The 12284-nt window shown below is 49.3% G+C and overlaps 1 protein-coding gene across 1 annotated transcript; it reads right to left on the bottom strand.

The window, feature by feature from the left end:
• Positions 1 to 6517: 6517 nt before the first annotated feature.
• LOC134521704 (lysozyme g-like) lies at positions 6518 to 11659 on the bottom strand. The gene is made up of 5 exons (XM_063348490.1): positions 11553 to 11659; positions 10649 to 10738; positions 9429 to 9625; positions 9043 to 9181; positions 6518 to 7685 (listed from the first exon to the last, which is right to left on the bottom strand). The coding sequence occupies exons 1-5, from the start codon at positions 11593 to 11595 to the stop codon at positions 7555 to 7557; spliced, it is 600 nt and encodes a 199-aa protein (XP_063204560.1). The 5' UTR covers positions 11596 to 11659; the 3' UTR covers positions 6518 to 7554.
• Between the last annotated feature and the right edge of the window lie 625 nt (positions 11660 to 12284).

Below are 12284 nucleotides of genomic sequence, written 5' to 3'. Positions count from 1 at the left end.
TTTAGGTGGCACTTCCTATGCTCAAGTTTGTGCCCATTACCTCTTGTCCTGTCCCCAGGCACCACTGAAAAGAGCCTGGCCCCATCCCCCTGACACCCACCCTTTCAGTATTTATAAGTGTTGATAAGGTGCCCCATCATTGGTCTTTTTTTCCAGACTGAAGAGACGCAAATCCCTCAGCCTTTCTTCATAAGAGAGGTGTTCCAGTCCCCTCATCACCTTGGTAGCCCTTTGCTGTACCCTCTCCTGCAGTTCCCTGTCCCTCTTGAACCGGGGAGCCCAGAACTGGACACAGTACTCCAGGTGCAGCCTCACCAAGGCAGAGTAGAGGGGGAGGATGACCTCCCTCCACCTGCTGGCCACACTCTTCTTGATGCACCCCAGGATGCCATTGGCCTTCTTGGCCACAAGGGCACATTGCTGGCTCATGGTCGTCCTGTTGTCCACCAGGACTCCCAGGTCTCTTTCAGCTGAGCTGCTCTCCAGCAGGTCAGCCCCCAACCTGTACTGGTGCATGGGGTTATTCCTCCCCAGGTGCAGCACCCTACACTTGCCCTTGTTGAATTTCATAAGGTTCCTCTTTGCCCAAATCTCCAACCTGTCCAGGTCTCTCTGTACGGCGGCACAGCCTTCCGGTGTGTCAGCCACCCCCCCCAGCTTTGTGTCATCAGCAAACTTGCTGAGGGTGCACTCTATCCCCTCATCCAGGTCACTGATGAATATATTGGACAGGACTGGGCCCAGTACTGACCCCTGGGGAACACCACTCGTCCCTGACCTCCAACTAGACTCTGTGCCCCTAATCACGACCCTCTGAGCTCTGTCTTTCAACCAGTTTTCTACCCACCCCACTGTCCATTCATCAAGCCCACTCTTCCTAAGCTTCCCTATGAGGAAGCTGTGGGAGACCATGTCAAACACCTTGCTTAAGTCAAGGTAGACCACATCTACTGCCCTCCCCTCATCTATCCATCCAGTCAAATGATACCCCCTACTCAAAAGAGAACAATGGAAGAAGACAGAGTCTGCGCACTAATTTACATAGGAAGCAAAGAAATCTCGACCAATCATTAAAAAGAATAACAGTGAATATGTATTAACTGTTAGAACATGTAATAATCAGTGTACAAAAAGGGAAATTTTTGAAACTAAGGTGTGCTCCCTTGGGACGAGCACCCCATTTCTGTGCATTAATGGAATAAACTTGGAAATACCTCTGCTCTGTGTGCTATTGGCTTGCACACCAGGTAAAGAACCCAGATTTGGGACAACAACAACTCAAGAAAAAACCAAAATGGTGCCCCCTCAAAGGAAAAGTTAGGTGACTGCCAAGGGATCCGGCTGCTGTGCAGGAAACGGAAAGCTTGTCCGTATGCGAATTGGTGATAAATTGATATAAACCACAGGAGGTCACATGTAAACAAGGAAAAGATCTGAAAAAGGGTTTGGAAAGTGACGTGCAAGGGATGATCAAATTGTTAGCAAAAGGTCTTCAAATACATCAAAAGCAGCTAGGGGAAGGTTAGGGCTGCTTGGTGAAAAACGTGTGAAAGGGGCACTCAAGGTGACAAAGCCTTTGTAGCCTTTGTGCCAGTCTTTACTGTGGAGGCTGTGGGGAGGTTCCCACCCCGGGACAGTTGATAGGAGCAAGATTAATTCAGTATAAAGAGTAAGTAAGTACTGGAGCAAACAGAAAGCCTCCCTGACAGCGAGTCCACCCCGGATGGGACAGCCTGGGGTCACTGAGCTGTGCCCAGCAGAGCAGGCAGCCTGGCCAGCGTGATGGTGGGTGGCCAGTGTCACCCCCAACTGCAGGACCAGCTCCAGAAGGGTCTTTGGGACCACAGGCTGCTGCCCGTCCTGGGCAATATGAGAGAGTGTACGTTAAAGATAAGGTCACTGAGGCGATAGATAAACATTTTCAGCTGGGAGACGGTCAGCCCAGCTCCCAGAAGGGGCAATCCTGCCATGGTTCCTGATGGTCTTCAGGGACAGTGCCAGTGAGTACATGGATAAAGGTCAGTGGGTGAAGCATAGCTGGGTCTTCAAATAGGATCTTATAATGATTCAAACCAGCATTACCGAGGAACCTACGGCCATGGCTTTGCTGCTGTGGAGGCCAACAGCACCAGCACATTCCCAAAACGACTGGATGGATTCGTGGACAACAGTGCCATACAAAGGGTGGACGTGCCTCCTGCCACTCCTCTTAAAACAGCTGAGGATGCTGGGGGCATAGGAAGAAAATGGACTGCAGAAAGCAGACAAGCTCATGTGTCCTCCTCAGGCAGCATCTCCTCCTGCTGCTGCTGGAGACAGATTTCAGGGGTGACCGACCACCAGTATGACCCACACGGCGTTTCTCATATTCATCTGACACCTCCAGATTAAAGGGAAGCCAGTGTTGCCCTTTCTGGCCTGGATGAAAAGTGAGGTTGTTTTTATCAGGAAAAAACCCCCGTAAGATGAGCCTAGTATTTCGGGGTGTAGTCCTGAGTGTCCCCAAGGCAACTACCAGAGAAGCACTGTTCTGGGAACAGGTTGCTGGCTAGGAAATCCCAGCCCACTTGTTTTTTAATGAGCAACAAAGCAGAACAAACGCGGTTATTCAGCACTGCATTGCTGCGGTGGCATTTCCCTTTGTTTTCTGCATGTCTCAGAGAGAGAGACATGGACCTGTGGCTCAAACCGAGCCAACTCCCGTGTTCAGAGTCAGTCACCAGAGCAATCTGTTTGCCCACGTGGTTTACGGCTCTGGCCCACGGGAGCTTGTTGTTGGCAGTGGTTTCCGACTGCTTCGGTTACTGCTGAAACAGGTTGTTTAATTGCTCCCTCTGCCTGGTGTCTATGGAAGCCGGTCATTGCAGCCCCAGACTTTAGACAGATCCCTGCCTGAGCCGTGAAGGGATCGGCCCATACGGCCGGCAGCTTAACAAGTCCATGAGAGAGAAAGCTTGCCCCCACGCATTTGCTGTTTACTGTAAGAAGCACATTTAAATACATTTCCCAATACTGACGTGGGTTGTAAAGACAAAGCATAGGACTCCAACAGAGAAGATTTTTCTTCCCTGTCTGCAATTTGTTGTCTTTTTGATATGCTGATTCTGATGCAGCGATGTTAGCCTGGAAAGATCCTTAACCAACACCTTTGCATTTCCCCACTCTACAGTAGCAGGACATACAGCTATTTTGACACGTTGGTCTTGTTTGTTCTTTAAAATGCCCAGTGCATGTTGCACTGCTTCATTACCCTGAAAGTTTTTTGAAGTATCCAACACAAACCTGCTGCCAAACTCGATGCTACCTGCCTTACCCTCAAGGAGAAGGGAAGGACGTGGGGCATTGCCCTCCATTTCTTTTGCATATTAGCAAATTGTAACTGTGTCCTCTTTCTCTTTTCTGGAAAAAAAGAAAATCTAGTTCCTTGCTTCCTATAGGCTGTACCTTCTGTTTGAGTTGCAATCCTCCTGAGCACGTTTTTGTTGGTGTGACAGACTGTAGCTGAGCCTCACTGATGCTGACAGCTGAACAGCTGAGAGGAGAATTACGCCAAGCGCTTCATACACAGTGCTATAATAAAAATAAATCCCTAAATGGGATTTCCCCTCCGCTCTTTTTCTTTTCCTCCCCCCTGCCCTGGCATTGACTCGTTCAGGTCCCACTGCCCCCCCCAGCCCATTCTGCAGGATGGTCGCCCACCCGCTCCTCCCCTGTTTACGCTCCTGCTTTAGCTCGTAGAGTGTTTTGCACCCATGTTTACTTTATTTCAGTACTTTTATTCCAAACAGGTTTCCATAGTTTCTAACCACGAGTGAAAGTGCTCGTGTTCCCTCTCAGTATGGGCATCACCCACGGCTTGATAGCTCCTGATAGTTCACCATTCATTTTCCGACCACAAGTTTGAGAGAAACTGGTGTAGGACAGACTTGTGAGGCTCCACTTGAAAGGTCTCACCAGTTTGGCCACAAGCTGCTGATAAGTGGTGCTTTTTGTACTTATCTTAAGGCCCTTCATGAATGAGGGCACTTCTGATTGCTGCCTTATTGAGCTCATGATATGGCACAACCACAGCTTCTCTCTTGGCCACTTTTACCTATTGAGATAAGGACTTTGGTTGGTCTGAGGTAGTATTTCCCTGCCAAGCCAGGCTGCCAGAGCCCTCCTGACTGTTTCTTGCTGCTTCATTGTCCCCCAGGTTCTCAAGAAGCAATCATTCAGTCCTTCACCCTAGCATCTTCCTCGGTGTTGCAGCCAGGCGCCCTGGTCTGTGATTCCCTGGACCTTTCTTTCCCCTCCGATTTGGCTTTTCTCTTTCCTGACCTGTTCTGGTGGGCTGACCTTGGCTGAATGCCAGGTGCCTGCCAAGCTGCTCCATCACTTCTCTCACCCCAGGACAAGGCGGGGAGATAAGAAGATGGAAAAGAACCTCATGGGCCAAGATAACGACAGTTTAACGAAGCAAAAGCAAAGGCTGTGCGTGGAAGCAAAGGAAAACAAAAGATTTATTCTCTACTTCCCAACAGCGGGTAATGTCCAGCCACTTCATGGGAAGCAGAGCTTCTGGACACGTAGCAGTTGCTCTGGAAGACAGATGTCGTCATAACGAATGGTCCCTCCCCCTCCTCCTTTCTCTTAGCTTTTGTTGCTGTGCAGACATCATATGGTACGGAATATCCCTTCAGCCAGTTTGGGTCAGCTGTCCTGGCTATGTCCCCTCCCTCCCAGGATCCTGCCCACCCCCAGCCTACTGGTGAGGTGGGAATGTTGGAGAGATACCCTCAATGCTGTGCCGGCACTGCTCAGCAGTAGCCAAACCACTGGTGTGTCATCAACGCCTTTCTAGCTACCAATACGAAAGCACAGCGCTATGAGGGCTGCTACGGGGAAAATTAACTCCATCTCAGCCAGACCCGATACACCTGTGCTTCTGCTTTTTCTGGTGTGTTACTTGGTATTAGATCACTTGTTTTCCAATCTGACTGTTGGGTTTTTTTTTAATAGGCCACCGGTAAAAGGGGTGACCGAGAGCGCGACCATGGCTGCCCCGTCTACATCAGTCAGACGAGTAACTTCCTGTAACATGGACAGGGGTGACCAGAAAAGGATCGGAGGGGAAAAGCGACCTGAACTCACTGCTCATCAGGAAAGCTTTTGCTCAAATCTGAAGGCAGAGTGCCAGCGTTAAACTTTCCTTATTTACTCCTTCCAGACAATTTATCAAGCAATTACATTTCAACTCATTTTCTGCAGAGATTTTCCTTACTCGCTACGAAGTGCTGATACCCTAAAATAATATTTGCCAGAAAATATGGAATTCCCATAATCAGGACTTTTAAACTGACTTAAAAGTTACCTAATTGTTTGTGGCACTGCTGCGTGAGCCAGCCGGCAGGTCTGCAGGCCCTTGGGTGTTGCTACCCTAATGTGAAGCAGCAGCTTCATAGGTAACGCATGGAGAAACTGGAGTCCTGAGGAGCTCACGGACCTGCAGGGTTGGCAACATCACTGGTGGTGACAGGGAGCCTGCTGGCAGCAATTAAGGGCGACACGAAGGGAACCAAAGAAAGCTCCGCTCCTGTTCACCCTCCAAACTCAAAAAACAGCGTTATACACACAGGCAGCAATGAGATTGCCTGCCCCATTTGAAGTTTATACTGATTTACCAAAAATGCATTCATAGCTTTTACATAAGAGGTTTGTATAACATGGAGGTTTACATAACATAATGCACCAAAGACATTAACCTATGAATTTTACATAAGCTATTTCAAGTAGAGGGGATCAAACCATATGATGTGTTTCACAAGTTTGTATTACAAAGTAATGATTTTACTAAAATTATCTTAGTATAGTGCAGAATTCACTGAAGGCTAAATAATACACAGTTTAACAACTCCGGTTGCTCAACACTGAACTGTTTTCTGTAGTCTTAAAAAAAAACCCCAGTAGCACTGGAGATGTCCTAGAGCTCCCTCTGGTCTCCAGAGATGATAAAATGAGTTTGCTTGCAAACACGTCAGTCACGCACAGTCCTTGACGCAACAGTAAGCAGAGGAGTGACTGGCAAGACAAGGAGCGCAGCATTAAAGTTGCTCCACTTGCCAAAGCTGTCTCCAAAGGAGCTCTCATGCTGCCTGGCAGCCCGGGCACACCACGCTACAGCCCCGTGCTGCCGGGCAGGGACCACTGGGCACATCGTTTCTGCATCGGCAGCGGCGACAGCCGGCACAAAGGTGCCCTGACGCCTCCAAAATGGTTATTCAAAAGGCTAAACGTGAACGACCTTATTCCCCTGCTCACAGGTATGGGGTGAGAGGCCGGGCTCAGGCTGCCTCACGCCCTGCCTCCCAGCCCAGATCTTCCCACCCACCCCTGCAGTCTGCAGCACCATTTTCCTCTCCTTGTTCGCGAATTGAGTTTTAGACCCACTCCAAGAGTACTGAATTGGGTTATTTACTCAAGTTGCAGGCTGCTGCCCACTGGGCCCCATGAAAAAAAAAAAAAGATTGGGATTCAACATTTATCTTTATTTTCTCTCTTATTCTCAGTATTATTCTCAATAAACCTAAATTTGCACCCAGACCCATCCTCATTGAAGAACACTTTCAAACAGAGCTTATAAACCCAAAGCTAATTCACTCCTAATTAGAAGTTGGATTCCTGGCAGGGCGACAGATGCTGAAATGCTTTTACACTTGGAGGAAACCCAGCATAAAGGTGCCAAAGCTAAAGCAGGAAAGGTCGTGGGGTTTTTTTTATCAACACTACTGTTGTGATACAGCTCCTAGGGCAGGTACACACAGGGCTGGCTCCTGCTGAGAGGGCTGCTCTCTAGTGGAAAGGTGTTTTGCGTGCCTGCTGTGGCACTTGCAGTACTTCCCATGTAGAGGATTTCCCCTATGTGAGGCTGCGTTTCACCCTGAAGAGGTCTCCAGCCCCACTACATCCACGGGCTTCAGGGCTCGGGAGATTAACAGAAGCGTGTTTAGCATTGCCCCTACAGAGCCGGCCATGAAAATACACATCTAGTGCAGAAACATGCAGACGGCAGAGGCTCGTCAAGAAGTCTCTTCGTTGTCCACTAGCTAGCACAATCAAGGGGAAGGAAGATTTCAATTTGGGGGCTTCTCCCCTTTGCTGGCCAGGGAGAGGGAAAGAGGGTGGATGGAGGAGATGGGAAGTGCACAGCCGATGCCCATGGAGAGCTGCATGCATGCCCGCACCTGGGGGATGCACGAACAGCCCTGGCTTCAGCTCTGAATGAGAGGAGGCACCTTCCTCACCCAGCACTTAAACATCGCTGGTCTGGCCCTGCCTGCCTTTCAAAGGCCGCAAGCTCGTGGTTTCTCATGCCTGCAGCTCCCCTGGAAGGCAGTGCTGAGCTCGCCCACTAGCGAGTGTGGAGTTGGGGTTTGCTGGAGTGAGCAAGGTGCTGTCGCCATTGCCACCAGCATCGGTCCTGCCAGGAGACCTGAGGAACTGCTCTGGGTACTATGATCACTACTGGGCTAGTCTATGTAGAGGAGAGGCTCGGTGGTGCAGTGGGTTCATGACCTAAAACCCATGCCTCTTAAAGTACTGGGCTCGCCTAATCACGCTGTTGGCGTAGTAGTTGTCTCTGTCGCATGGGTCTTCCTCGTAGACCTGGAAGTTGCCCATTTTCGCACGGTAGGTGCAGATTCCCCCTGGAAAGAGTTAAGAAGAGTTTTTATGGGCTTAAAAGTAAGAAATAGAGATTTAAAAGTCAAAATTCCTAGACGAAAGGGCCACGCATCTCACCAAACCTACACAACTGCTTGGGAAATGACTAATATTGTGCGTTATTGTTGAAAAGTGGCTGATTTTGCAAAATCCTTACATCTATAGTGAGGGAACTCATGACTCTCTCTAAATGCAGGTGGGAATGGCATACTGGTCCCAGAGAAGAGCATAATCAAGAAAGGCAGGATGGGAGAGCAAGAAATAACACAGGGTGAACAAACCAGCAGGCAGATAACAGGGACTGCAAGCAAACCCGGATCCCAAGCTTCCTTGACACAATCAACTTCAACAGCCTGCCACGGTAAGCCTGTTGTGTTGCGGTGCCTCACTTTCCCAGTGGCTTTTGTTTGGTTTCTACCTTATTTATCCACCTGACAGCCATTTCACTTGTAGGATGAACAGAAAAGAGGGTAACTTGAGACCTGTTCACATTCACTGAGCACAATGCTTTCTCCAGGGAAATTAAGAAGGTCCTGGATCCAGCCATTCACCAGCATTAGCCCAGCTGCTCAATGTAGGACAATCTGTGGACGTTTGTCGCTGAAGTCAAGGGCCAACCTGCTGAGGCTGTGCCCTACACCTTCATCCAGCCCTACACAGGGTGCCTCCATGCTGCGGTGGCAGCTTCCATGCTGGGCTGGTTTCCTGCTGCTTCCTTCTGCAGAAAAGCTACCAAGGAACTTAGCGTCCCACCAGTCTCTCTTCTGCAGGCAGAAACATGAGGGCCATGTGGACAGTGTTTTGAGCTGGGAGGCTGCGTCTATATTCAGATCTCTTGCTGGCCTGCTGTTTTGGGTTGCCTCTTTTAAACTAGAAAACTCTGAGGTTTTGGGTTTTCTTGGTAAGAGATGCTATAAAATCTGCCAGACTGATGCTCTTTTTCCCTTAGAAGTGACACCAACAAATGCACAGCACTTCCATCACTCAGGGGCCTCCACCTTACTGTAATGCAAACAACAAATCATCACTTGGTATCGATAAAATATTATTAGAAATCTTATGGGGATATTTAAATGCCAATAAAAAAGATGCAGTAACAGACCAGCGTGCAGGATACCACACTGAACCCACACCACTATGGGAGTGCTTCAATGTGCACACTGCGATGCAAATTGCAAACCAAAGCGCTAACAGGGAAAAGTAAAAGAATGCTGTTACTTTTTTCTGGTTTAAGAATCTCAGGTATTTATGTCTTGCCAGTGCAGGTAATGCAACTGTCCGTCTTTGCTTCTAGATGTAAACTCAAGCATGTCCCTTTCTGGTATACAGCCCATCGCATACCTCTCAGCTGCTGGTCCCAGGTCCAGGTAGGATGTCTTGCCCGTACTTCATTAATTGCAAGAACCAGGATAGCTGAGCACTGATTTATGTGATCTTCACTATCCCACATTCCGAAAGGTTGGTATTGCTCCCTGCCAATCTAGAAAAGTCAGGCAAGAAAATGGGTTTCCCTCTGAACACAGCCACCACTGTAGCTTCCCCCTCTTCTTTGTACTCCCATGCTGTGACTTGTGGAAGTGACCTATTCAGGATAACACTTAAGCACAACCTTTGATGTAGAAGGAACAAGTTTAAGTGCTGTCTTGAACACAGACCAGTCATTTGTTAAGGTAAAGCCCTGGGATATACACTACGTTGCTGTTCTGATACTCATCGTCCCAATGTACCTGCATCAAGCCGTACTTCTGCCGACCTTGGTCCCAGCCGTTGTCCAGGAGCAGGCCGACACGGCTCTCCTGCGAGATGATGGCAGCAATGAGTGCCGGGTCCAAGCACAGGTTTCTCGCTACTCTCTTAATTGGCATCTCGTATTTCCTCAGGCGTATGACGTCTGCCTCAGCAGTCCTACGTACCATGGCAAGTCCTGCGGAAAAGTAGACTTACACACCCTGCCGTCCAAACCCCTCACTTTCCCCTTGAGCAGGTGTGTCAAAGGAATAACTCCAGTTTTGAAGAAAATGCAACTACACTGAGACAGGCAGTGGCGCTTGAGGAGCAAGCACAGCCCTGTTGGCTCTGACCATGGCCAGGAAGCTGCCCTGCCTGTACCCGAGGATGACGAGGGAGGTGAGACCACATGTTCATGGTCCTCTTCTGCTGCTGCACTGCTGGAAATGCATCTCTGGAGTCGGAACAGTGAAATTTCAAAATGCATTTGAAAAAACTGAGAGACGTGTCACTATTGACCAGCCAAAGTGCAGTAACAGCTACATTGTTAGCCTGTGTATAGCAAGGTGGGGTTTCTTTTAAGTACTTTTGGGACAGCTTGAAAACAAGCAAGTGAATTCAGATCCACGCTCGGACACCTGTAGTCAGGTGTCCCAGAGGCATCTACATCCAAGGTACATGGCAAAGTCCCTGAAGGTCTGGGAAGTCTGAACCTGATGTAGTCAGCTGTGCAGTGACATGTGGGGAAATAACACAAGGCAGGAAAGAGGGAAATGGGAAGGAGTTACCAAATGTAGGTCACCCAGAGGTAGGATGGCTACACACCTGGGAGCCTCCCCCTGCAAAATGTGTCTCTGGCAGGTCACCGCTGGCCAGCGCAGCCGACACAGCAGCATTCAGGACCTGGCTCTGCGCATCTTCCCCTTCAAGCAGCCAGACCCCAGGGTTTTGAGAGGATGCTGACACTAAATGCCTGGGTGATGAAGCAGCCGTTTCAACAGAAAAGGGGTTGTGCCGTTTCCCTTTGCTTAGAGGCTGAGGATCCTGGCTGTGGGACCTGAGGTTTGTCCACCCGCTTCCCACCAGATCTGGAGGTTTCAGAGCGCCTGCCATTCTCCCTTTTGGCTAATTGAATGGTTGCACCACATTTAATGGAAAGCAAAGCGTCTCTCTGTCAGGTACAAACAGGTTGACAAATCAAGCAATGAGCGATACCTACCACAGTCGGGAGATCTTACGGCTGTACAGGAGATTGTGGGGGCTTGAAGAGCACTTACATCACCATAGCAACTGTAACTCATGGATGGAGCTGAAAAATTAAATGGAGGTTGAACACGTAAGAGCTCAGAGCAATAGCGTACAGCGTGCTGCAAGTGACTACAAGTCAAGCATGAGGGATCCATCTAGACCCATCATCCACATCACCTTGTATTGGCCATGCTTGTATTGTTGTCACTGTTCTCCATCAGTAATGTTATCAGTGAAAGCTAGAGAACAGAAATTTATTCTTTTCTAATTGAATAGGTTGAAGCAAATGAAGCCAATGACAATTTAGATGAATAGGCGTCTGCCTCATTAGGTCTAAAGGCTGGTGTGGGAGAGGGGTTCAGACCCTTTTTCTCATTCAGTGCCCTCCGATGTCCAGGACCCCTCAGATGATAGCTGGCAGTACCTGAGCATCCAGGCTGGAAATGTCTCCTATATTCCTCCGTAACTTGGTGAGGAATTAATTCAGGAGAGTACTTGCCTCAGCCTGGGCCAATTACCCTGCTTCCTCAGTAACTGAGGAACGAATAACCTCCACCAAACAGCCTGTGGCATTTGTGAGGCCATTACTGAGTAGGCTGAGAGATTGGATAAGGTTAGCTGGGAGAATCAGGAGGACGTATGTCTGTGACTCCCTTTTGGTGTCAGTCCCGTACTCCGGACACACTTATTTAAAGGACGCAGGTGGGTGGCAAGCAGCCTCATACGGTGGCCAAGGACCTTCAGGCACATGGGGTTTTACAGCACCCTGCAGAAAGGGCACCTCGGGCCTGACCACGTGCCTTCTCTCTGCAGTCCATCTGCAAACAGTTCCCAGGGGGGCTTTGACAGCAAACCAAACGCAAACCTCGACTCACCGACAAGGGCTGTAAGGCCCAGAAAGAGCAGTGTGGGAATCATGGTGATGGCTCTCCTCAGCTGCCCCAGGAGACCTGGAAATGCAGTGGTTTGCAAAATGTGAAGAAATCAGTGCTGATTTTCAACAGCCCTGTAGCAAAATTTGCCTGCCAAAAGCTCCCACCCAGAGGCACCGGACGGGGATGGCATTAGCTGAAGACAGATTGGGAAGCAGAGCCACCCCCTCCACAGCATGGTCCCTCCCGCACCCCCAGCACGGATGCAGCCGCCAGCTTCAGAGAGTGGTGGTGGGAGGAGAAGCAAGTGATGGGAGCCCCATCTGCTCCTTCTTTCCTCCTTGTTTGGGGGTACAGGCTTCTCCTGCTGCTGAATGTCTCCTCCATCTCATGTGCCACTACACCATCACATCAAGAGGGAAGGGCCGAGCCTGGGAATTTTGGGAGCAGGGAGGTCCCAGTCAGCAGCCTGGGACCTTTTTCAGCCCCTGTCACTTTATATCACTTGCTCACGCAGCCCCTCCTGAACACCCGTAGCATGTCTTTACGATGAGAAGGTACAGTGCATTTGCTTTAAATATGTATGTGTTTGAAGTCTAATGTGCTGCAGAGTGCACGCATCCGTTGCCTCTCTGTTCAAAAGGCAATGGGATTTTTGCTTGGCTTTTGGAAAAATGAGTTTTCAGAAATCAAGCAATATGACCCTTAATTCTCTGCTAAGAGCATGCAGGGGAA

The sequence above is a fragment of the Chroicocephalus ridibundus genome, chromosome 1, assembly GCF_963924245.1.
Source record: "Chroicocephalus ridibundus chromosome 1, bChrRid1.1, whole genome shotgun sequence".
NCBI lineage: Eukaryota > Metazoa > Chordata > Aves > Charadriiformes > Laridae > Chroicocephalus > Chroicocephalus ridibundus.
Note: the sequence above shows the minus strand (reverse complement) of the source record. Positions and strands in the feature narration are given on the sequence as shown.